At 32.4% G+C, this 27,880-nt stretch overlaps 1 protein-coding gene across 1 annotated transcript in view; it reads left to right on the top strand.

The window, feature by feature from the left end:
• LOC113395929 (tetratricopeptide repeat protein 39B-like) overlaps positions 1-26,037 on the top strand; it is a 34,626-nt gene extending 8,589 nt beyond the window's left edge. The window contains exons 2-14 of the mRNA XM_064220312.1: positions 10,526-10,633; positions 15,748-15,779; positions 21,207-21,314; positions 21,413-21,596; positions 21,778-21,935; positions 22,312-22,477; positions 22,660-22,821; positions 22,996-23,159; positions 23,567-23,728; positions 24,225-24,411; positions 24,914-25,101; positions 25,186-25,305; positions 25,390-26,037. Of these exons, the coding sequence (XP_064076382.1) occupies positions 10,526-10,633; positions 15,748-15,779; positions 21,207-21,314; positions 21,413-21,596; positions 21,778-21,935; positions 22,312-22,477; positions 22,660-22,821; positions 22,996-23,159; positions 23,567-23,728; positions 24,225-24,411; positions 24,914-25,101; positions 25,186-25,305; positions 25,390-25,621 (1,971 nt within the window). The 3' untranslated portion in view covers positions 25,622-26,037. The remainder of the gene's footprint in view (positions 1-10,525; positions 10,634-15,747; positions 15,780-21,206; positions 21,315-21,412; positions 21,597-21,777; positions 21,936-22,311; positions 22,478-22,659; positions 22,822-22,995; positions 23,160-23,566; positions 23,729-24,224; positions 24,412-24,913; positions 25,102-25,185; positions 25,306-25,389) is intronic.
• Positions 26,038-27,880: the final 1,843 nt, after the last annotated feature.

Below are 27,880 nucleotides of genomic sequence, written 5' to 3'. Positions count from 1 at the left end.
TAAAGTGTATGGCTAAAATTATAGTATAAGCGAATACTGTTTTTTTTTCCAAACTAAAATGGCGCGATGACTAAATATGCTTAATTTAAGTTACGTAAACACTTATTTAATGTATACGTTAATCGACATAATATTTAGCAAATCCATTTCGTTGCAAAAAACAATTATTACTAATATAAATAATTATGCATGTACGCCTTAAGCAGCGACAACGCTTACTCCCGAATTTATCCCAGCTATTGTGAAAGAACTCAGTTCGATTTCCACTCATGAAATGTTTAACCCCGATATATGTATTGTGATACGTTATTTTCATGTAATAATCCTTTGAAAATTAAAATTCATTAATTAGTTTATAGTTTTTATTTTATGGTGCATAGCTGTTAGACATTTTATTTTAGTGGCTAACGGTGAATTTTAAGTTTTTTTATTGTTATAGAATAAATAGCTCTTCAGATTTAGAAAATGACACATGTGAAATTATCTATTAATTATCGATCGTCATTAAAATTTGCTACAAATGTTATTTTAAGCATAAAAATGTTTTAAAAGGTATAAATAGGACATTTGAGGCGAGTCATATATGATTTAAAAAAAAAATGTTTGCAGAATTGCATTTCAGAGGTTTTTGTTGCATAACGACGCTATGAACGTAAACGATTTTAAATTATTCTTGATACTCTAAACATGTAGTACAATTTAATGAAACTGTGTCTATAAGGCTGATATAGCAATTAAGATATTGTATGGAGAACTTTAGATTAAAGACAATTATAAAAAAAAGAAACATTTTTATTAATGAAACGAATAACATTAACATAAAGATATTCTATATGATGTGATCTTAGACTTCACCATCGATCCCACATTATAGTTTCACCCAAATAGTTGGTCGTTACAATACAACACATACAATACTAACTTAACTTTTTTCTCTAAGTGCATTTAATGTCAATATTTTCGCCATGTGAAAGATTTCCACGCCAGTACATTGTTCGTTATTAAATAAGGTAAAGCGACATGTCTGTTTTTGACACAAGTTTTAACAGGTTCGAGGCGTTGAGAACTACAAAAGCCGTCCATGCCGGCGACCGACGTACAGGCTGACATGCACTCACGTTACAAAGGCTGGCCGGATTTAATGGTTTTGTTGCGATTGTCAATACCAAAGCTGTTTAGCGTTCAACTTTTTGTTGTCACCTTAGCCATATATATTTTTACCTGAATAAAAAAATGATACTGCTATAAACCGTGAAAATTTAAAAGGTATTTATTTTACGTGTACATTACAAGTTAAAATTGTCTTTTGATGACGTTTTTATTAACATCATAATAATTTTATAAGAAACCTGTGTGTCAAATTTCGACGTTCTTAGCATGGCATACCTAAATATTTCACAAGTTTAGAAGCATAATCCAAACATCAAAATACAATAGGCGGCGAGGGGTCGTATCAGACATTCACAAATTCATTTAAACATACTTAGAGAGGCATAGACTAGTATTAAATATATAATTTAACAGAATCCGTAAACAGTCGCTAGTTAAGATTAAACAATAAAGACAGTATTAAAATAGGCTGCTGAAATTTCAATAATAGTAAAAAATAATCTTGCTCTTATATCCCAGAAAACATTCAAAAGTATACAATTATAATATTCAAAAGAATCGTTAAAGAGCGTTTGTGTGCTAAAGGATATTACAACACTAATGACTTTTTAGTTGACTGCACACCTTGGTAATGAAATGATCGCCTCCAGGCTGTTTCAAATAACTAAAATATAATTATTATTGTACATGTAAAATGAAAAAAAAAATATATATATATCCCGCTGAGTTTCTTTCGCCGGTTCTTCTCAGGTGGTAGATTTTTGACTATCAATAAGCAAGTGTAAATATTTTCTATATTGAATAAAGATTTTTGACTTCGACTTGATAGGTACGTACGTATATTACGGAAGGTTTCAAATGTCAGGAAACAAAGATAATCTGATTATAATCGACAATTTAAACGCGGAACTCCCCTTTTACAAATCTCATTTGCTTGTAACAACTTTTTTACACTTGCCTATATAATTGCGTTCGACATCAAAGACGACTTGGCACTTAATTACTTCGCAGGGGAATACCGAAAGTATATTAATTACATACGCTATGCAGTGTCGGATAAGCTTTGCCTTTGAAATTGAACCCTGGTGCGGACTTATTGTTTTTATTTTATTATTATTTTTTTATTTTATTTATTTTATTTATTTTTTTATTTATTTTTTTTTTTTATTTTAATTTATTTTAGGGAGGTTTACAGGCAAATAGTTCACGTGACGGTGGATAGGGAACGGCGTAATTTTTGCTACCGTCAAATATGTTATATTTCCTTGTGTCCATAATTGCTATCACGGTGATTTTATATGTATGTTTACGATTAAATTAAACTCGTATAAGACAAACAAAATTATAGGTCGATACTAATTTGGACGACAGGTTCATAAGCATTATGTGGTAGGGGCTCGATCGGTGATCGTGAAAGTTTTGTTTGATTAATTTTAATGATGTTTATCCTTGGCAACCACAAACGTGAATATAATGTCATATCGATATTAGTTTGAGTGAAATTATGGCTTTGTGTTGCAGGTTGGGCGTGGCGTGGGTTGTAACGTTGGGTGACATATTATGTATATTTTACAGTCCGCTTGGGTGTAGTCCCTTTGTGGGAGTTTCCCAAGTCATGCACTCGACGTTGAACGTATCGATGTCATTACTGTTTGATAGATCTCTATGGACAACCCAATACAGTTGTCGAGTCACATTTGCATGTTTGCATGCTCTTATTTTGTAAATTGAAATATTCGTAAAATAATACTTCAATACGGATAACAAATTTGACAAAAATTTTAAATTACAGTTAAAATAGCAATACTTGGCAATAAAAATAAAACGATTAGTTTTAGCTTATTATAACTGCTATAAATATGATTATAATGCACTTCGATTAAATTAAACCTTTCTTTCCTTTTATAAAGGTGTTATATGTACAACAAAACTACCTGAAATCCCAGAAATAATGTTATACTATATTTTATCTAGTAATATAAACAACTTAAACAGGTATTAATAACGGAATATAATTATAATTCTTTGTTTAAAATGATTTTTTAATAATTACGATAATGTTGAATTGAAAATCTTATAATATCTTACGATACTTATGTATCACTCATATTGTTTTTGATATTAAATATTGAATTGATTTTAACCACTGTAGAACAAAATTTTTATATAATATGAACATACTCTCATATCGAACAATGGATTGCATCTACACTCAAGTACGTCGGATGCAATATTTCACAAATACGAGTAAAATAAAGACAATCACATATGTTTATTGAAGAAGTTATCTTCATGTTATTTATTATGACGTATACGTTTATAAGTAAATAAATATTAACTATATGCCGGGTCGAGCTGGAGATGAAAAACAAAGTCTATTTTTATAATAATTGTAAGGGCAAATGTTTCTGTCAGTTTGAAGACAATTAACAAATGTTCAAATCTAAATTCATAATATAGGAAACTTTTATTATTCGTATGCTAATTACCTACATACTGTGGAATGATAAAAAATACCTGATATAGGCTTACTATAGCATATAAATATAATGGTTCCAAAACTCTATTGAATATTTTTCACTACTCCACATTCCGACTTGACCAACCACCCATCAAAAAATTCACACTGTATATCTAGGTACGTCTTATAACAATAATTAAAAACATATTTATTATAAAAGACAAGCAAACAGACAACAAAAGAAAATAGATCGGAATCTAATAAAATACAGATCTGACAATACAATGCAGGCACATTAAAATATTATAATCAAAATTATAAATAATATGATATCACGACGGCACGGACAGAAAGATAAATTAAAATAACATAAAAAGTAATAAAATAAAATGATATACGAATATTATTAAATAAAAATAAATTTAAAAAAATCGTTCGAAAAAATTCTTGCTGAAATACAACTTCAGCGACAGAGTTAATTTTTAAACTATTATCACAATAACACAAATAGATGAATCATCCGAAAATCATTCAGACTTGTTTACAGAGCAATAAATTCATTTTTAAAATGAGACGTAATTCTTCCATTTCCGCTCGTCAGCGTCGTTTTTCTACGAATATTATTGAATTACATTTCTTGAACTCCCTTCGCATCAATAATATTATTTATTATAAAAAATAATTTTATTTTGCACCTATTCTTATCTTTTCCAGTACTATTTTATATATATATTTGTATATTTCGTTCTTATAAGACTGATGACATCGCATAATACTGATTATTATCACAGCTAGTAGAGACAGATCAACAAAATCAATTTATCTGTAATTCTATTATTTAAAAAAAAATCGGATGCGTTGCGAATTACCGGGTGCAATATTATTCGAATATCTAAACGTTCAATCGAATATACTCTGATCAAGGAGAGAGTATAGCATCAAAATCAATTTTAATGTATTATCGTGTCTCTAGAATCCTTACTCCTGCTGAAGATTATGAGCTTAGTTGCAACTTAATTAACGTTCTAGTCTCAATTAATTATCAAACTTCACTTAGATAATAAGATCTCTTAATACGCTTATTTTGTCAATCAAGCTGATCTTCTCTTACTTCAATTTTATATTTTAGTAATTTAATATATAAATTATCTATATCTTCGAAATGTATAAAACGTGTTTTAATTTTGTAAGCCGTAGATTATATAGTAATTGTTTGCAATGTGTATTTTCAATATTAATCACTCAACGCGTATAACACGATAATTATCGATACCACAAGACATGAGCTAAATTAGAAAAAATGACCCGGATACGTTTATTTGATCATGACATCTAATTAGTGTTTAAAGGATGCCTGTCCGCCCAACTCTCCATAACACAAACAGCCGCCTCCCCGGGTAGAACACGTGCCGCCCAGTACCATTGGAATGAGGCGGAAATCTCATAACAAAATTTTATAATATGTATGCACTTTACATGACCACCTAGTTTCGGCTCACAGCGATGCATCAATATCGCCTGAGTATATACCTATATTAAAACAAACTGCGAGAGATCTAATCAAACTAGATCCGTCACGAACAAAATATTTGATTAAAAAATGAAAATTTATATGTATTTAAATGTATATAATGTATTATATTAAAATGAATAATTGTTATAATAACTTATAAATGGTTCAGACTGTAAATAAATTAGCTAACATCTAAACATTAAATAAGCAAAACGTTTGTAATAAACTAAATATATACTACTATTTATTCGAAACATCAATGTCTCGTTCATGAGGCAAATAGCTATCAAAATATATCATTGCCTTAATGCAACATTCAATTCTTATCGTTAACGAACGTCGGATATTTAAAGCCACAATTTACTCTAGCTTTACATTTTAAGTATTAAAGAAAAACATTTTTTAAATAAGAAATAAATACATTTTAAAAATATACCAACATTCAAATACATGTACATACTGATTATCTGATCAATTTCATCTATCAATAAGTTGTCATCATGATCGTCAAGACAAATAAATATATAATTGATTTTTTTTATATCGCTATACATTTTATAAATTTAGGTTTACGTGTACAATTAATATTCTGATATGTCCTGTAACTAGCGAAAGGGTGTAGGGTGGATGATGGAGCTAGGGTGTGAGTTCGGTGTACACGCAGTATATATAGCCAGGTCTAGCTTTAGGTCTCACATTGGGTTCTAGGAAGCGGGACGAATTGCTCGCGTGACTCCAGTGACAAGTTTATTAATAAATTACTGTTACATTAAACGTTTCTAATGTATATTCATAAATTAATACGTTTAACCCAAGGCCGCCGTCAGGGGCATCCAGCCGGAGATGTAAGTATATATCATTATTTATTTCCGCTGTCTTATCGCTATCCGGTCGGCGGTTCGAGTCTCCGACGGTAAAGATCTGGCTGCGTCATAATCTTGTTAAAACATTACAAATATATATTTTTTGGTTTGGCAATTGGCAAAAATGTACATACATATCATAAAACACTGTAAATAATTAGAAGCTTTTTTAAAAATAATTATTTTAAACCTATCAAAAATAATCAAAAATTACATTTTAATAATTACTTCACGCTCATAACTTTCAATAAAATGTTTTTTTTTTTTTATAAACAGTAGTTGTGTATTGCTTTAAATTAAGTCGGGCGTTAATTTTACTAATAATAAATTTTTAACCCGTTTATGATTTTAATTTTTTCAATTCAAATTCCTAATTTTTTTGGAAATTCAAAATTTCGAACACTTGATATGGAATAATTACTAAATTTTATGATTTGCCTTTCCGAATTAAAATGATGACAGTTATAATAACATTTGTTTAAATACAATAAGTATCGTTTGGGACCATAAAGTTTCTCTTCATATTTATTTAGTTTTTATATAAAAAAGCAAAGCTAAGATAGAAATTCAAGGGTTTAAGAGGATAAACTCTCCGTTTTAGGTTAATGACGTCACTCAGACTCATACTTCATTTTTTTGTGATTTTTTTTTATGTAATAGTTTGGCGGACCACCATTTGTACCACATGATGTTGAGTGGTCACTAACGCACGTAGACACTGGCTCTGTTATAAATATTAACCATTCCTTACATCGTCAATGCGCCACCAACCATGGGCACCAAGATCCCTTGTGCCTGTAATTACACTGGCTCACTCACCCTTTAAACATTAACATACCAAATATTGCTGTGTGGTGGCAGAATACCTTATGAGTATGTGGTACCTACCGAGACAGCCTTGCACCAAGTCATTGTATTGTATCTTTATTATTTATTTTTACATTTTAGGTAATTTTAATCCTTGTTTTTTTTTTATATTTATATATATCTATAATTACTTGCAAAAGCGAAAATATTTCGGCTATATTATATCGTATTAAGGGATGCCGCGCTTTTTTTTAAAAATAATTTATTATTTTTAAAAATATAATTAATTTATACTTACACTTAACACAAAATGTTCCATTTTGATAAACTGCAATGAAAAATCAGTTAGTTTTAATTGCAAAGCAATTTTAAGAAAAAAAAAAGACGTTTTAATCACATAATGTGTACATGACTACTAACTTAATATGATTTTCCTGATATCATCGTGAGACGCGTTTCATAGCCCCTAATATTAAAAAAAAAACAGTTTGAAAAACACGTGTCTTCTGAAAATGTATTATTTGAATTATGTTTTCCCGAGGCTGTAGTCGCGTTGTATTCGATTATGTAGATACAAATTTTATTCTAAATGAAATGGCATTTTAAACTTCTCAGATTTTCCTGCACTTGCGATAAATATAATTCTTAAAAACCTATTTAATAATTGTAATATATTAAAAATTCTGACGGTATTTATAATTGTAAACTTTGCGACTAAAATAAAAATAACGTGACAAAAAAACTTTGCGAATTAATTCAATTGCTATGTTCCTAAATTTTAAAATGTCAAGACCTGAATTTTTTATATTAATCATATCATTAAATATAACATTCTGATTCTATATAAGCACTGAAAGTTTCTACCAGCATACAGTATCTACTTAAATTATTTGCGCGGACGCAGACAGTAGTAGTCAGCAAATAATCGTAAAAAACAGAATCGATCTATCAGGCACATTTAACGCTTTAAATGCCGCTTTGCTAACCAAAAATAAACTTTCTATTGATATTTATGGAATTTAATATCTATTCGTAACATCGTTAACTCTAAATAAAATTATATACTTTTGATTCGAATGGCCGTCGGCGAATTGATAAAGCATTGCGAAGTTTTATTTTTAGTTCTTTATATTGTTCCAAATTTTCCCGCAGTTCAATACATGAATAATATTAGCTAAAGATAAAAAAAATAATTAATTAGTTTTTTCTGTATTTATTAACTTTCTTTCATTTGGTATAATATTTATTGAACACATTGTACATAGTGTCTTAAGTTTAAATTTAATATTTAAACCTTGTAATATGTATAGTTTTGAATTATAAAACATCCGTCGTCTATCAAATCACCCGAAAAAACAGATAGGTATTCGAAATGGCTAATCCGACGACCGCCATTTCTAATCCGCACAAGAACCACTGATTTTTCACGAGCTTAACTAGTCTTTATATTTTGATGATCGGTGGAGAAAGAAAACATCGTTAGAAAACGAAAAGGAATGTCTCGATTTAAATTCTGCCTATAAGTATATCCTCAAACACGAAGTCGACAGCGCGCTGGAATAAGCTCCAAGCCATGTCCTTAAAAGACCTGACTTGTTGAATATACTTATAATATACTCTTGAAAATAAATATAACCAGTCAAAAGACCAGTCAGACAGATTTATATTTACAAAAATACACAATTATTGCGAATGTGAACCTTAACTTCCAAGATTATTGTTATTATAATCGTATTATGCTAATTGTAAAAAAATAATCTATGTCTTTATTGAAAAAAAACATCGTAAAATAAAATTAAAAAAGGTACCGGAATAAATATAATTCGAACGAACTGCTACTACTGTCGTAGTATTTTAATCATATATTATATAGGTAAGCACTTCACTAGGCATGTACTAGAGCACCTGAAAATTATCTCAGGACAATGGAGGTATTAGTAGTGTACAGTTCGCGTTTCCACGGCCAGCTCACTCTAATCGTTATTTCATATCTGTTCCTTCAGCCACGATCTTTGGCTTTTTATACGGGAACTGTAATTTAGACGGACTTTGATTTCGAATGTAATATTTTAATGATAATTTTTAATTTTATTACAAATTGACAGTGGTACTACTGTAGATCAATACTTAAAATAAGGATACATATTTTTTGTACTATCTAACTGCAAAAACTCCTATACAAAATAAATAATATACAGTATTCATAGATTTTGAATTTTTGTATAAAAATTGATGTAACTAAATAAACTTAGAAATGTTTTTAAATATAAACGATTAATGTTACTTTTTAAATAAGGGATTAAATTTTTGAAAACAAGGATTATTTAAATTTATAATATTGATGCGACAAACGTTAGTTTTATGTTCCTATTGTATTAGCATGCATGATTAATAAGCTGTTATATACTGTTATATTTCTTATTGATAGTGAATATAGGTAAATAATCATACATATACCTATAGCGATAATGTTTACTTTGACGATAGATAAGTGTATTGCTTCTAAACTGAATATAGGAATTTAATTTGATTTGATTTTATACCGGCTTACTTAACTTTCAAACTCGGTATGGCAATACTGTATATTAATATTTTGTGGTAGAAAAAAGAATGAGACGGTGTTCGTCCCCCAGACGGATCTGCACAATATACTGAGTCTAGCTGATCACAATATCATAAATTCTCCGCCATGAATATTATCAGCCCTTTTATAGTCGAGTTCTACAAATTGAAAGTACACTTCAATTAATCCAGAATTCTCTTCTAATGAGTATTTATTAAAGAACTCCGTTGGAATCCCTTACCTATAAAACGTTGCTGTTTATTTTATAAACAAGTCATCCTCGAGTTTATTTATGTGAAACTAATTAAAAGATAAGTCTTGAGAACTAAAGGCTAACAATGAAATATTTATAATTGCGAAATAAAAACATAATTAACATCTTGTTCATTTAATTAAAATTTTAATTTTAAAACTTTAAATGGTTAGTGAACCATCGTCGCAGGATTGTTGCTTCTATCAAATCAAATCAAATCAAAATATACTTTATTCAAGTAGGCTTTTACAAGCACTTTTGAATCGTCATTTAACAAACTATTTAAAGTAAAGCTACCACAGATTCGGAATGTAGATTCCACCGAGAAGAACCGGCAAGAAACTCAGTAGTTACTCTTTTACAACGTCTAATCTTGTAGCCCAAATACCTGGCCAAATTTATCTTAAGCGAAGATCAACTTGAACTTCGAGAGTTTCTATTGAAAAGTTGAAATATTAATTTAGCTATACAATAACTTATTTCTAACTTTACTGAAAAAGGGAAAATTACCGTTTTTTTATTTCTTAAAATGAAACCAAACAATAAATAATAATGACCTATAATGTAATAATATGCAGTATTCATTCATTCACTCATTCAATATAATAATAAAAAAAAAACAAAGAAAATATGAAATTAAAGACGAAATTCAACAATTAATGTAACTCTTATATGACTTAGTGATATAATTAATTTTACAAGGATTTTTAACGAAATGGTTTCAGGATTAAATATTGGGCAATCTTTTAATTTAGCTCGAGTAGGTATGTGGGGTGAATCAGAATATCGTGTGGAAATCAGTACACGTATACGTGTATGTTTTGGCGTGTTTTAGCATTTTTGAGTGTAGTTGGATAACAATGTGCATCTTAGGTCCTGTGAATCATATTTCCTATTCAACAAAAGAAAATGTCCAGCTGTGTCACCAACCTAACCAGTATTTTTGTCAATACAGATGGCGCTGCACGAGACGCCGATCACTATGCAGGCCGTCTTGCGCGAGCCTGCTGGGCCGGGATTAGCGCCACGAGCTGAACCAGAGGAAGATGATTTCGAGGAATTGGTAAGCTTAACATTATAAACCTAATTTACGTAATGCAATTTATTTCTACTTACTTACTCTCATAAATAACTTATTCGGCTAGCAACACTAAATATTTTTGTGTTCCGGGTTGAAAGATGAGTTATCCAGTGTAACTATAGAGGTAAGGGGCATAACATCGCCGTTCCCAAAGTTAGTGGCGCATTGACGACGTAATAGATGTTTAAATTTATTTTAGTTTCAATATATATTCTACGGTGGTGATTCCACGATATATGTTATCTTTGGAGTATTTAGAAACTTCTAATGATTATTGTAACTAAATTTCGAAAATATTCACCGATTTTCAATCAATTTTCTCGAAAACCCCTTAAGTATTATTGCGATATTTATACTCGAATTGACTTTTAAGAGAACAAACTAAGTAAACGTAGTAGCACAAATGTATGCTGAACTTCTTCATTGGGTATCCGCAAATAGAATTGACAAGAAATAAGTTTACTATGACATATTGGACTAAAAAATAATAGATATTTAGTAGTTTAACAATATTACAAAATAGATAATGATCCTTTTGGTTATTATCTTCCTTCAACATCTGAAAAGAGAATAGGAAAGATCCAAGTAATTTAATCTATATGTCGGAGGAGCAGGCTGCCGAACAGTTGGGTTCGGGGATTGATCCGACATTTGGAAGACTATGTGGGCGTGCAATGGAGATATTCACAAAATAAAACGTTTTTAATATTGTCTAATCACTGTATTAATTGATTCAATAATCGTACACCACTAAAGTATCAAAAGATTACAATAATTCATCTCGATTAAGAGCAAATGGGTTTGCAACAATCGCTTTCGGGGCGATTGTCCAAACATAACGACTCGCGTTGCCATGACACTTACAACTCCATTCGGGGTTCTCGCTCTTAAAAGTAAATCAGCCATCAAATATTATAACCAACTACTCGATTACTTAATTATCCAAATCAACAACCAAAGTAACCACGCTCCGTTATATATGTTTATACAGCATAACTGAATACTATCGATATTTAAGGACGTGATATTTAACGATCATATATGACAAAAATACATATAACATAAACTCCACCTTAAGGGGGTAAAACGGGGTTGGAAGTTTGTAAGAAAGTCCTATGAAGTCCTATGCAGAAGGATTTTAAATGGTATTTCAGTATAAGAATTATTGAAAACAACTACTTACTAAGGAAGGATGTTTTTTATAACAATAAAAAGTATTTTAGCGTGGCCCTAGCGGACCGAGTCATACAAAATAATATTATAAATAAAGATTTTTTCGTTTGTAATAGATAAAATCTCAATCTGTTGAACCGATTATCCAGCAAAAACATTTTATATTATTTCAGTAACAATAGGACTCTTACAGTTACAAAATGAAATATGAGCGGATAAATCCGCGAGCACAGCTAGTATTCAAAAAAAATAAAACAACTCATAATTTTAAAGTGTTATCGCTAAACAGCAATAAGGTTAGGCTTACTACGAGGGGAAGACCGTCAACAAAGTACCTACAACACAAGCTCTCAGGCTTATGTTGTGACATGGTCGTGATAGTGTCGAGCGGGCGTCCAGTCTAAGGATTGTACAATACAGCTACCTTTTTACAGAATCGGAAATATTATATATTATGGGGTATTAAATTAATTTGCCCTTTTTTATTATTTCTAGTAATATGTCAAGTATAGATTGAAATCTATACTTGACATATTACTAGAAAAACACGGCAGGCGTTGTCATGTCATGTCAGCATTACCGTCTTTACCATTACACGGCATGTGCCCAGGGCCCCCATCTTGAAGGGGCCCAAAGAACCAACATTTTCTCTCACATGTTGATTGCTATATATATTTTTTGTACCACCAATAAGATTCCTAAGAATTTACGAAAATTACTGCACCGTTTATTTGAAACTAAACTTAATGCCTGGCTATAAGCAAATTATTTCTATATGGTAGACTTTTTATATTATTTCTATAGGTAGTATGAATTGTTTCATTGTTGTTTTGTTAAATATTTTGCTAGATATTTAATTTTAGTAATTATATGCCCCAGGGCCCCAGCAAAGCTTGAGATGGCTCTGTACTCGTATGTCAGTTTTATGGTGATCGGCCAAACGGTGTCAAAGTCTTTTAGTCACAAATAGATAACCCAACAATCATTTTTATATACCCATATAAATTCGTTCGCAAATTTTCGTACATTTATTATAACTATAAGTAATTCATAAAAGTGAAACTTATGAAGCATTTGTTTGTTATTTTTGAAGCATTCATTGATTAAATAAAACGAAATTACTAGAAATGTTTTTCAAATTATACATTTGGTACCCAAACCCACTCCGCTTATCGCGAGATAAATTACTTGAAACATAAAATAACCCTCGTTAAATCTTTTTAATATTATACTTTTAAATATAATAAAATATTAAGCTAAATCATTTCCCTTTGATTGATAGAAAATTACAAGGTGTACTAATACGATTCGATTTGTATATGAAGGCGTACCTAAATATGACGATTATCTAACCACAAAACAATACTGCACTAATTAGTAGTTCGCATTTTAGCGAGAGTGTGAGACTTGGAAGCAAGATCGCGAGAAGGGGCCGTGTTTAATAACACTATTTTTTTCGAATATGGTATAAATCGCTTAGGGAATCATTGAAAAACGCTTCGTGAGTTTCAGTCATCAGAATCTGTATCACAAAACACTCTGGGTGACATATACATATGTATTTTTATTTTAGCAGCAAATTGTATACACGTACGGTTTTGTAAGGCTTAATTGGTCCGCATTACTCATTGGATTGTTTTAGCTTCTTTGAATAATGATCTTAACTTATATAAAATGAAAATTACTCTATAAAAGTAACTGGGCCGCTTCTACATTTGATAAATATGTTTGAACTTGGAGCTGGGCTTTGTTCCACCACGCTGCTCTAATGCGGGTTCATACACAGGTCACAGATTGTCATCCCACACACACAGCAGGGTTATTACGGTTACAGCATAGCAACTGTTGCTATCAAATATTTGTTGCGGATTGATAAATGTTGCAGTCGATAAATCAGCATTATGAAGTATTATGCTACTGCATAGGTCCATAATACTGATTTATAATTATTCGGTTTGATTTGATTTGATATCAATCCGCAACAAATATTTGATAGCAAAAGTTGCTATGCTACAACCGTAATAGCACCACAGGTTTTCTCGCGATGTTTTCCTTCACCTCCGAGCACGAGATGTTCGCAATCATTGATTAAGAATCACGTGATCCAACTGTTATATTTGCTTGGGATTACATATTAAACCTATTATCACGAAAGTTGTCATCTTTATGTATTTTTTACGGTTATTATACTATTCACTCATACGCAGCTCGCCGCTAGATGGCGTCTTAGTGATAGCATGAACTCTATTACCATTCAACCGATCACCATGATAATTAGCATTTACACAACGACGAGTTAACCTCTGTCGAGTTTTTATTATAAATTATATTTAGTAAGAAACTATTTATAATTTAAACTACTAATAAACTATACCTCAATATGGTGAATTTAACTTCGAAATTTTATTACGATTCAAAAATTTTATTTTATTTTCAAAACGATTGGAAACTTTACTTATCTTAGTTCTATGACGTCACAGCAAAACAAATGTTATAAGTTGAAATCGTACTGACGCTTCACGCACATTTAGTATTTAATAATAATAATTAGCGCCGCACGATAATTGTTGACGTCACCATCCCTCATGACGAGAATCTCGTGAAGGCTGAGAAGGATAAGCAAATAAAATATCTTGACTTAGCTCACGAGGTTGTCGACATGTGGGATGTGGATACAGCAGTTATTGTGCCGATAGTCGTTTCAGCGAATGGCCTAATGGCCAAGAGCCTCGACCAACACCTTAAGAGGCTCTCGTTAGGCAGCTGGGTCAAGGGCCTGATGCAGAAGGCAGTACTCCTCGGCACGGCGCGTATTGTGAGGAAGTTCCTCTCTCTGGGGCCCTGACCACTGGTGGCTTGGACCTTGTTCCCGCCACTGGTTGGCCTCTGTATTTTATATTTTTAAATATATTTTGTATTTTATATTTAAAAATCTATTATGCATGAGTGTAAATAAATAAAGAAAATTATAATTAATGAGGCGCTTATACCATTGTAGTATACTAAATATCATAATAAGCGTATATAATAACACACATGAAATTTAAACAAGCTAAAGAAGCTTATTATGTAAGTATTATCAAAAGACTAGAATTTTCTGTATTGGGATCTTCGTGTTTAGGTTAGAGGTTTATTTGTTTGTCATCTTACCTGTATTATAAAAATACATGTTTAAATTAAATTCTAACTTTATTGCTAGCACAAGTCATTAGAAGTTTGACTTCCAGTCAACCGTCGGTACATCTATATAGAGACATGTGACTAACATCTATTTCATTTGTGTTGCCAAAGTTTTAGGTTTGAGCGGTTTTTTTTTCTGGCGTAGTTAGGTGCTAATAAAAGCTTTAAAGGGAACATCAAACTCACATAATTTTCGATTAGAAAAACTTTTCAGACAAAAATAGATGAATACGAATGCTAATTTTTTTTATTCAAAAGCGTCCCGATAAAAGCTTCGTGATTCGTAAGTCGCTGTAAAAATTTATAGGAAATGCTCTTTGCTCATAACTCAATAGCCATTAGTTACTTGTGTACCGATAGTAACGAGCGAAATATACGAACCGAGATTATTTATTTACGTTATTGAAACATTTATTCCGTTTAAGTATCCGCATCAAACCAGGCTCAGCTTCGAATCTCACTCGTGAAATTTTGACAACCGGCGGTGAAACGGCATTTTAATAAGTGTAAACGTTTTTTCTATAATTTTTATAATAATTTTATTATAGTCAATGTTAAATATCTCAATTTGACATTTCACACACATTATTCGTGTTCCGTGGTAAATTTATTAAGCCAACGCATATAAATATCCTGGATCTATCAGACAGTGACTAAAGTAACGAATACCAGCAAACATAATCCATAAACCCAGCACCAATTTAATAGTGTACCTTATACTAATTAAAGTTATCTTCTTGCAGGAGGACTTCGAAGATGCCAGTGACGAACAATCGTAAGTACCAATGGCTTTTATTATTTATATAGATCTTATTATAATATTGCATCACGTTTTATTTTGCATAGACTTCCAGGATACCTAAATACCTCTGGAAGTAGATAAATAAAATAAGTAATAGAACAATTATATGGCATCTTTGAAATCGGTTTCAAGACTTGATTAATATTAGGTTAAAGGCCTAGCCGTTGTACAAGTTACTAGATAGTAACTTGTGCAAAGGCTAGACCTTAGAGACCTTAGACCTAGATAGGTAGGCGCTACCCACTCATCATCAATACTTTGTACTTTTTTGTTTCGGTTTGAAGGTTGAATGAACCTAAAGCCTATTCCAATGGAAATAGAAAAAAAAGATAAACAAACCTTAGCTTTACGTAGTTAATGCGAATTGCTAATAACTCAGCTACCTATATTGTGCACTACTAAGAGTTTATGATTAATATAGTTTTATTTATATGTAATGTATGTAATCTGTGTAATATATTCAAAAATATTCATTCAAATTACATGATGTAAAGGGCCATATTAATATTACTTAATTGCCAAAAATACATTTATTGTGGTCTATCCCTTAGGAATAGACATACCTATAAACTCACATCGCGGACTTTTTTGTAGACCTTTTTAAGGTGTACAAAACATACATGTAGTACATTATCTTGATCTATCTCGTAGGGTTCAGCCAATATATGCAAAGTAAGCGCGCAGAATAATGTGTTTATTTACGACATCACATTAGAAAAGTCTAAAATTATCAGTGTTTCTCTACTATATTATGCATGTATTAATCATATAAACCTTCCTCTTGAATCACTCTATCTATTATAAAAAAACCGCATCTAAATCCGTTTCGTAGTTTTAAAGATCTAAGCATATATAGGGACATACAGACAGCGGATAGCGACTTTGTTTTATACTATATTTTGATTGTATTAAATTAATATTACAATAATTTGAAGAACGATTGAATTATATATACTGGAATCCGTGTTTAAAGGTTACATGATAATAAAAATGAGGTTACTAAAGTCCCGAGTACAACTCCCCTGTCATTCAAACGTCCCAACGGTTTTGATGAAATATGATAGGTCTTATATTTTCAAATAACACCAGATACTTTTAATACACGAAATAATGCATAGTTCCTGTGGGATGACTGTATAAAATAATTCATTATTCTTCTCTTAGCCGTGGAGTGGAAGTATTTTGAAATAACACACAGGGTTTAAGATTGAACAATAAATGCTCTGTATTCGCGTTTGTAGATCTCTTTTGAATAAAAAGATTGAAGGGACTTGTATGAAGTTTATCATTCCAATATAATGTTAGTTTTATTTAAAAAAAAAATAGTTTCAAGATTTAAACACCGATATTTATTAAATTATATTAAGATTTATTAATTTGGAAAATCATAGTTCATTCACACTTTTTATTTGATAAAATCTTCAGAAAACTATCTCTAGAATGTTATTAAAAAATTAAAGAAAATCTTTTCAACTGTTCTGATTGATAAATATTCCAACTGATAATATTTGGAGGACTGCTCATTCTCCATTCTCCATGTTTGTGATACGTCTAGACTTGGTTCATCAGAATCAAGTCTACGTGTGACTCTGCAGATCACACAATGGTGACTTGGAGACAAGCCGGCTGTTTGAATCATTTTGGCGTTTGACCAAGTCTATGCAAAACAATTTCGGCCTACCTTCGCTACCACCGCTCAGGAGTCCGGATGGATCACTAGCTCACAGTCCGCAAGAGAAAGCCGATCTTCAGGCAAAACTCTTTGCCTACAATCTGTGATCAATGATTGTAGTGCGCTGCCACCAACAATACCTCTATGTGTCTATACAATGCCTGACATTAAAATCAGCAACCGCAAAGTTAAATATTTACATATATTAAGAGGACAGTCCTTGCGGAAAGCCAAAATAGCGCTTACTATTTTTAAAATATCTTAAAACTGGAGCATTGATTATGGATAAAAAAATACATTCAGTATCTCAATAGATATATCTCAAGTTTCACCGCATGATATTTATAAAATTTGTATCAATAACCTGGTAAATTAATCGTCAACATCACTCCAAACACTGAAATCGACCTTTTCTATTAACATTTTTTAAGCTATTTAGCGGCTAGTTTATACATGTATTTTTGGTTAAATGGGGACACAGAAGTGTAAATAATAAGTTCACCGTGTTCAATTTCTATTATATCTCACAATATTATAGTAATTTTTATTTAAATATTGCTTACTTTTTGGCATTCGTCGTCCATACATTTTAGTATGGAGAAAATAATTTGACGGTTTTGACTTATTATTCGACATCGCTGTCAATAAATTTTCAGTCCCTCCCCAGAGCCCAAGGTGAGAGCACGTCAATTTTCATTTCGAGCCGACTCTTATAATTTCGCAAAACGTCTACGCACACATAGACAAGTTAGCATAAGGGTGGGGCGCGAGTGTCGTGGGACACAATTGTTAATTTTTATGCTGCGGAGCTGAGTCTTCCTGTCAGGGACGATAAATGAGGACTCCACTGAAGTTTGGAATCCAATGCTATTCCCAAAAAAAAACCGTAGTATTGGCTACATCAAGACGGCCACCATTTAAAGATATATTATAATTTTGCTTTCTAAAATTTGGTAGGGTAAAAACTACACATTTCGTTTTTGAGTATTCAAAACTAAATTATTTACTGTAAACCAATCGTGTATCTGTGATAATGCACCGTTCACATCGTCATAGTCAGTTTTTTCCTGTCTACCTTAAAAATCAGTGAAGTATCGCCAGCAAACAACATTATATCACAAATACCTTTAACATAGAAAGGAAGATCATTTATATATACTAGAAATAGAAAGAAACCCAAAATTGATCCTTGTGGAACACTCATTTATAACGTAGATCCAGAAAACTTTATGCCATTAATGAAAACTTGCTAGACTCTTTGACTTAAATATGAAGCAATGAGATCAATAGCTTTACCTTTAATACCGTAGTATTTGAGCTTATAAAGAAGCGTCTCGTGTTCTACACAATCAAATGCTTTAGACAAATCACAGAATACTCCAATAGCATTCTGTGATTTTTGTCAAGCATCGTAAATATGTTTAAGAAGTGCTATTCTCGCATCAGTTGTCGAGCGACCTCTTGTAAAACCGAATTGCTCACTATGAAAAATAGTATTGGTACCGTAATGGACGAGAAGTTGATTTAAAATATTTTTTTCGAATATTTTACTTAAAAATAGAGTATTGAAAAAAATTATATTTAACTTCGTTATTTATATTTATAAAATTTAAGAAGTGATTATTTAATGTGTCTTTACTTTAATTTAATTCGGTATATCTACCAACCTTAAAATATCAAGAAAATAATTATTATTATTTAGTTAGAAGAAAGCAGTTGAAACAATAAAAATCATAATGAATATTTGGCATCTTATTGCACTCTGACCGCACCCTATGCTAACAAATAATTTATAATTGCGTTTGCGAGTGACAACCTTATAGCTAATACATTACTCGTAATTAAATGTATTTTTATAAATCCTACGTTATGAACGTGCATTGAAAATTTAATTTATTCGTTGCACCGAAAACAAGCAACTAATTATCTCCGGGGATGCGTACGATACACTGCACAATGCGTCTGTATTATTGAAAAGTAAATATGTGTGTGTTCTAAAATTAATTCCCACGCTTACAAACTACGCTCTTAACCTTAAATTTTCAACAAAGATTATGGAAGAACTTTGACCTATGAGCAAACAACAGTTTTTATATTAAATCTATTTTCAATATTTATTAAATAAATATCTTATTCTAATAGCAAAATGTCATGAAATTATTTATATCTAAAGAATTATTAATTTTTAAAAAAAAATCAGTATCAAAAATATTAGTAAAAATGTGCAGAAAGCCAAGTTTTTACAAGTGACTTAGCTAGATATCTCTTTATTATCAAATCAATCAATAAAACATTTGAAATATTAAGCAATCAACAAAATTCGCGATGTAAAAATCGTTTGAATTTTAAACAGATGCATCGATTGGAATTATACTAGTAAAATGATTATGTCACTTTATCGTTTCTTAGTGCACATTCCTAGGCTAGCATTTGCAATATGAATAAATAAATCTCAAGGACAGTCGCTAAGTGTTTGTGACTTTAATATTGAAAATTCATGTTTTTCCCATGGTCACTTGTACGTCGCCTGTTCAGTGTACACGTGTCGGAGCAACCAACAAAACTAGTTACATACGCGAAAATAAAAACGATTTTTTTTTTGTTAAATACCAATATTCGTATTGGTATAAATATTCATAGTTAACAGATTTAGAACATTTATAGTTAACAGAGGTCAACGTATGTTGGGCTAGCTAATTAAGTATTTGTTAAGTTTATTATATTAAAACGTTTGTATAAATATATAAAGAATAGATCCGTAACGGATAATTACAACTTGATCTCGTCTGTCTCATTTGTCTACTGGGTAACTTATAAGGTTTGCAGAATCACTAAAAAGTATCAGGTTTTTTCTATCAATACATTTATACACCGAAGTTTAAACGTTAGCAGCGTTGACAAAAATCCGAAAACACGTAAAGCCGTTGTCTTGCACCTAAACTCGATCCGGACGCGAAGGTTGTACTTGGTGGTAGGGATTTGTGCAAGCCCGCCTGGGTAGGACCACCTACTGATCAGATATTCCACCGCCAAACAGCAGTACTCAGTTTTCTTGTGTTCCGGTTTGAAGGGTGAATGAACCAGTATAACTACAGGCACTAGGAACATAACATCTTAGTTCCCAAGGTTGGTGGTGCATTGGTGATGTAAGGAATGGTTAATATTTCTATGGGCGGTGGTCACCACTTACCATCAAGTGGCCCATTTGCTCGTCGGCCTACCGACATTAAAAGAAAAGGTTATGGAAGAAAATTATCACAATAGAGAGGACACCTGCGTCTGCATACACACTTGAGTTATTACAGTACCTCTTGCACGGTTTACAATTTTCCTTTCAATGTTGAAAGTCCATTACAATATATACTCTGTTCCAACCATAACAGGAAAAAAGACAAATAAATTACATATGACAGCAAATTGACGCAATATCGTTGGTCGAGAGTTTGATTAATCTATGATATTCACTATGGATTTGCGAAAAAATGGCATTTTGAACGTCGACGAATCTGTTATCAGAATGTTGGAACTAAAATTAAAGTGGAAATAAGTAGTTAAGGGCAATAGTGTTGTATTATAATAAATAATGATATATTATTCATAAACTCTTAGTGGTGCACAATATGGCTGTGTTTTTAGCAAATCGCATGATATAGGTACGTACATAAATCGTGAATAGGCTATAGTCACTTAAAGTCTGTGTCAATTTTAAAGTTTAGTAAATTATTTAGTGTCCCACCCACTGTGGACCTGCATACTGCCTTGGAAGACTGCGAGAGAGCCATGACGTTATTCTTCAACAATCAAATTGATGAAGCCATCGCTATTATGACTCCATGGTATGTAATTTTGTATTGTACTCGTATATTAAAAGTGGCATATAATCATGTAATTTTGTCATTATATACAATTATTTCAATGATTTTTTTTCTCATAGGAAAGATACTTCTCTTTACCACGCACACGGTGCAGCTATATTCGAGTTCATCCCAGCCGTGTTGACTCTAGAGCCGGCACAGATTCAAAGCGCGCACGCGGCTCTGCGCCATACGTTCACCCTGTGCGCTCGTATGCGCAGAAACTATACCTTCGTACAATCTATCGGCGCCATTATCAAAAAGGTTATAAATACATAATACTAACTATCAGTATTTAAAAATATAAAGGAAAATTATTATTGCCAAGCTCAAATCAAATAAATGTATGTCTATGACAACATTTAATTTAAAATTACCCTTGAAACAGATAACTCGCCTTCATTACATAAAAGAGAAATCATATTATTTAAAAATTGTAATTTAGCCCAACTATGGTGGTTACTCCGAGGAAGAGGCACACGCGGAACTCGTTCACGCAGAAGCTCTGCTGCTGCTGGCGTGTCTTGGCAGTCTCGAGGGAGAAGAGATGACAGGCTTCGTTCGCGCTTCACTGCGGATTAAAACGTCTTTTAATGCCTATAGGTAAGTTTAATTTTATCGGATAATTTTGCATAAAGATTATTTAGATCTAAGTAGGTATATTAATATTATAAACTAGCTGTGACAGCGATTTCGTGCGCATTTTAATTAAAAAAAAAAAAGAGTTTGTTGTAGCCTAAGTTGCTCCTTATTACATCAGCTATCTGCAGTGCCGCGGGCGACAATTAGTGTTATCATACAAACAAATACCGGCTGATGTCGTTTTGCGTAACAATTATCATAGTTCTCGGTTCGGTCTCGGTCTCGGTAATAAAATTCACGATTGACTTTGATAATAACTGTAAACTTAACACACGTAGGGACTTCGGACGTGCCAACAAAACGAATGCATGTAAATATCTTATTCACTATCCATTAGAAACTGCGCCAAGATTTTGGAAAAGAAGACTTGGGAGAGCGAAGAGTCCCATACTCACTTCGAAAGCGGAGTGCGTCTTGGACTCGCCACTTTTAATGTTATGATTGCACTACTACCACCGAAGGTGATAACCCTGCTCGAGTTCGTTGGATTCACTGCTGATAAGGTACGATAGATAATATATACCAACTTTTAAAACATCTTAACTTACATTTCGAAAATAAATAATTGCACAGTAATGCTATATGCATATACAATATGTAAGTTTATCGTACTATAGTTAAAATGCATAAAGTTTACAGTTTAAAAGTAGAAATCCCAAGCCGTAAATGTTTGAAAATATTTCAGGAGAAAGGCAAATCCGAATTAATTACTGGTGCGCGATCTCCTGGCCTTCGATCCGTACTCTGTGAACTAACGCTGCTAGTGTACTTCCTCATTATTGGCCACTTCGCTGCTATACCTCCTGACTTCATTATGGCCGAACAGTTGATAAGCAATGGCCTTAGAGTGAGTATGTTTACAAAGATGCTATGTTAAAAATGATAATATAATTACTTTTTAATGTATTCGATATCGAATAGAATAAACTAGAAATTATTAAAATATTTAATAGTGTTTAATGGAACAAATTCCCAAATTGACTCCTGGTTGCAATTACTAAATTGGACTTTTCACACACAGCGATACCCGAATAGTTTGTGGTTCATAATGTTCAAAGCTCGAATGCAAATGTTAAGCGGAATGATCGAAGAAGCCGTCGATACATATGAAACGGCGTCCCATACAACAGACATGTGGCCGCAACTGAAACATCTCACGTACTGGGAAATGATATGGGCGTTCGCGTAAGTGTAAACGACAATAATTTTATTGTAATCGTTATCGAACTTCTGCTCGACACTGTAGAATAGTCTACTAAATTTCTTTAAAATTTTACACTTCGGTCAAAATGGACATTAAAAAAAATCAATAATTGTAAAAGTATTACAAATGTTAATTACTAACCAATCACACATTGGCTAAAAATATATATTTGAAAGGTTAAATGTTGGTATTTTCTGCATTTTTTCTCGTAAGCGGTGAATGTTATCATAAAAATAGGTTAGACAACAATTATGCATCGTGCATTATCTATACAAAAAAAAATGATATGAATTCGGAATGTAGATTCTGTAATTAATCGATACGAAACTAATTTGTTATCTTTTTCTAATTAACATTCACAGATGAGTAATTGTTAAATGTTCCACAGAATGATGATGAAATGGTCACAAGCAGCATTTTACGCTTCCAAACTAGCTCGTGATAGCAAATGGTCGAAAACTATATACATGTACACTCAGGCCGCAATGAATCTTGAACGAGGACACCTGGTCAGCATCGAGGAACGCAAGCACAATGCCGATCTTCTTCTGTAAGTTCTCTTCCATACGTAGAATGTGTGATTTCATGATTATTATTTAATATTTTGCTTTTCAAAAACATCGCAATTTATTTTGTTTTCATAGAACGTGTGGACTGTTTTCAGTTATACGTATATGTATATGGACGTCTTTCAGCAACAAAATTTGAATCCGAATTTACAAATGGATATTAACGAATTATATACATCGTTTTAAGAATAATGCTTGTTTCTTATTAATATAATTTATTAATATTATTTTTAAAGTTTTCTGCATCACACGTATATATTGCAAAGTCAAAGTATATTTAATATGTAGATATTATTATAATTACAATAATAGATAGAAACGTTATATATTTTAATTTCTTAGTGCATTTATCGTTTGAGTAATGTGTATTTAGTTTAGTGATCAGTTATTTCTAAAGGTATGTTTGTTTTTAATTGCGCTTTTTTTTATTTTATTTTTTGTTTGCTTATCGTCGTGCTGTGTTATCTGTTATGACAGGAATGCATCATGTTATAGACAGCGGTTGTTGGGACGTTCTCTGCCAATGGAAAAATTCGTGATTCGGCGTTGCGAACGATGGGCTCGACGAGGATACCTGGTGCTTCCCGGCGTAGAGATGGTATGTTTGTGGAATATGTTTCCATCTCTCGCCGCCGAGCCCCACTTCGCCGACCGCATGTTAAAGGTGATTAATATGTAATGTATTGATAATTAATATTTTTCTTCTACAAACATTATACGGGTATTTTACTCTATTTGCTCCATACTTACATTTCAATGGGTGGTAGGACTTAGGTAAGTAGGACTTGCAAGGCCGTGGGTTGGTATACACGCTTATCAGATGTTCTACCGCCAAACAGCAGTACTCAGTATTGTTGGGTTCCGGTTGGAACGGTGAATGAGTTAGTGTAACTGGCACAAGGGAACGTCTTAACTCCTAAGGAGATGCACTGGCTATGTAAGAAATGGTTAATATTTCTTCCACCGCCAATATCTGTGGCTATACCACTCACCATCAAGTGGCTCATGAGCAAGTCCGCCTTCCTGTATTATAAAAAAAACACATCTTCACACACAGTTAAATGTCGCCTTAGTGATCATCATTTCAGGAGCATTTATTTCACAACGATTACAGATAATCGCTGTATGATCGCGAGTAAATTCTTAAAAACGGTCGTTTGTTGCAGCTCATCGAACAAACAAGTGACGAAGTCCACAACGTCATGAATTCAGAATTCGGTATAGATTCAGAGCGCCGGTACATTCCGGTGTATGACTTCGACGACGTAGCGCTGATTCGTTTCCTACAGGGTAGCCTACTGGGCGCTATGTCGTTACCGCGTCTTGCAATCCGACACCTGGAAGCTGTGCTCTCGTGAGTTCTGTCCGCAGGTCTCAGAAACGACTTCTTCAGCATATCTTTGCCTTTAATATTACTAATCATGACTATTTATTTCAGAATGAAGGACAAAATAAAGGAGAATACATTTTTGCTTCCGTACGCCACGGTAGAAATCGCCATGTCATACTACGCTTTAGGAGATCCAGATCGAGCTCAAGAGTTATTATATGACGCGAGGTCAATATTTGTTATTTATTATTATGGATAGAGTTTTCTTTATTTATTTTTCATTTATATATAATATCATTCTTTATTCCACAGAAAAAAATACTCTGGATACTTACTGGAATCGCGTCTTCATTTCCGGATCCATTCGAAATTAGAATTAATACACGCGGGTGAAGCGAACACTGTGGTCACGGGCACGACAGCAAGTGCGGTAGCCCTAGCCAGTGTGAATGCGATCGCAACCGCAAGCACCAGTGCGGTTGCGAGCTCTAGCGCGATATCTACTGCGACCACGAGTCGTGATCGGGGCAGGCGGGATACGTGAGGTTGGCAGCAGGGCCGGCGGGGCATGACCCGCGCTGCCCTGCGTGCCATGCGGTATTTCATCTGCCCCGCTTTTTTCCCCGGTCATGGACAAGCTCGTTATGACATCGAATAAACCATCTTATCATTTTTAATATTATTTAAATTCTGAATGAACTTTAACTTATGTATTATTGTGTGTTCGATTTTTTAATAAACAAATATATTATAATGATACATAAGTACTTAGATTAGGAATGTATATATGTCTACTGTATCTGTAATATGTATTTTTGTATTATCTCAACAATGCATATGTATTAAATAGTTTACTTAAACAAGCTTAGTACAAATGTGTACAAGTTATAAACAAACACGTACTTAGGAATTTCATATCTTGTAAACATGGTTTTGATTACTCTGTAGGCCAATTAAAATCATTGAAAACTGCTTAACAATTATTTTAGTTTTTTTTTTAAATCGCAGTACTGTTTTCAAATGTATAAAATAGGTAGGTTAAAATAGACACGTTTTAAAATACTAAACGTACGAAGCCCTTAGGTAGGTACTAGTTAAAAATATTACTATAAGAGTAATTAAAATAGTAAGATACTATGATAGTACCGTGTGAGGTATTGACAAGGGCACTTATCACAATAATAATATCTGTATGTATCTTATCAGTGTTGTTTAGTTTTTAATAGTATGTTTTTATTTTTTTAATTGTTGTAGTCAAATTATGTACTAAGTTTAATGGTACGGTGTTTTTAATTAAAATTAATAATTTGTGATAAATTAATAATATAAGCATAGTTTATTTAAAATGAATAAATGCTTACTTAAAGTACAAGTATTTCAAACAGAATACAAATATTAGTTTATGTATATTTTGTGTACCAGTTTAAATTATTGTAAGTGTTTTTTTTTAATAAATTTTATTCAATGAATAGTACAATTTAAATTTTAGTAGCGGTTAGTTAAGTCAGTCTCAAAAGAATTGTTTATAATTTAATGAATAAAAAATAAAGTGGTGAGTATATTTATAAATCTTTTTCTTTTAATTTAACTTTTGTAAAAATAAATTCCCTGATATTTTCTTATGATTATAAATACGTTTACGTTACGTACGTTTATCAAAACGAGTCACAAGTTATAGAACCATATTTAAACATACATGTACAATGTACATACATACTGTATTATCAGTAGTGATCGAAATGAGTGTACATACAACATTTCCACTGAGTCGATAAGGTGTAACTGGAACGTCAATTGTAATATTTGACCCACGCAGACAAGGCAGGGTTCCGAGGACGGCAGCCGGATTCCGCGCGGTAATTTCAATTCTAAAAATAAACAAAAGAAAGACATCTTTCGTAAAAAAATACTAATTAGGGCCTCCACACCTCTGTTGCCCCTTAACCTGTAAAACCAGCCCTGCACATAGACCGCTGTCATATAATTATGTACATGAAATCGCTTAATAATAAAAAATTCAAAGATAAAATATGATAGCAGGCAGACTGCCCGCCACATCTGACTTTTAACTCTATGAACAACTTATATTCACAACAACAAAATTAGTGCTCAATGAATTGATGATTTTTTAAATATAAATGATAATATTGATTGTAGGGAAAACCGATTTGTATAGATTAAATCGGGCTGATTTTACCTTCTGGTAAGTTATTTTACCGCCAATGATCAGTACTTTCTATTCTTGCTGTGTTCCGTTTAAAGTGTCAATAAAGATTAATCAATTACTAGCCTAGATTAAGCCTCTTGCAAGTTGAGCCAAAGCTCCAGGTTCTCCGCCTTCCGGATCCAGTTAGGTCCCACCGCTTACTTCAGTTCATAATCATCATCATCAAGGACTTTTCTGCTCCAACTGCCATTGGTCCTGCCACTTACTTGATCAGCCACACGCTCAGGTTTTTCTCCTAATAACGTATTTTTTTATTATATTCACCAAAGATACTACAAAGTTACCTCCATAGTGTGCTGAGCGACCAAGAACCGGACGTTTTTGTCTACGGTTCGGCACCATACGCCTTGGTAAGAATTGGTAATCGCCAAGGTAAGCCTTGTTGGTGTAAAACGTCTTCAAACATTGCAGTATATGCGGACATAAGAACTTGACTAAAGTCGTTTAATGATGCCCAGTCACATCGAGATCGGGTAAAGCTATGCAGCATAATATATTCCAGCTGTTCCAGCTATAAGCGAAGATGACGATACCATCGCTAAAATCACTCCAATTCAGCGTCTTCTAACGCATCTG

The sequence above is a fragment of the Vanessa tameamea genome, chromosome Z, assembly GCF_037043105.1.
Source record: "Vanessa tameamea isolate UH-Manoa-2023 chromosome Z, ilVanTame1 primary haplotype, whole genome shotgun sequence".
Classification (NCBI taxonomy): Eukaryota; Metazoa; Arthropoda; class Insecta; order Lepidoptera; family Nymphalidae; genus Vanessa; species Vanessa tameamea.
The sequence above is the reverse complement of the archived record's forward strand: the minus strand, read 5'-3'. Positions and strand labels throughout refer to the sequence as shown.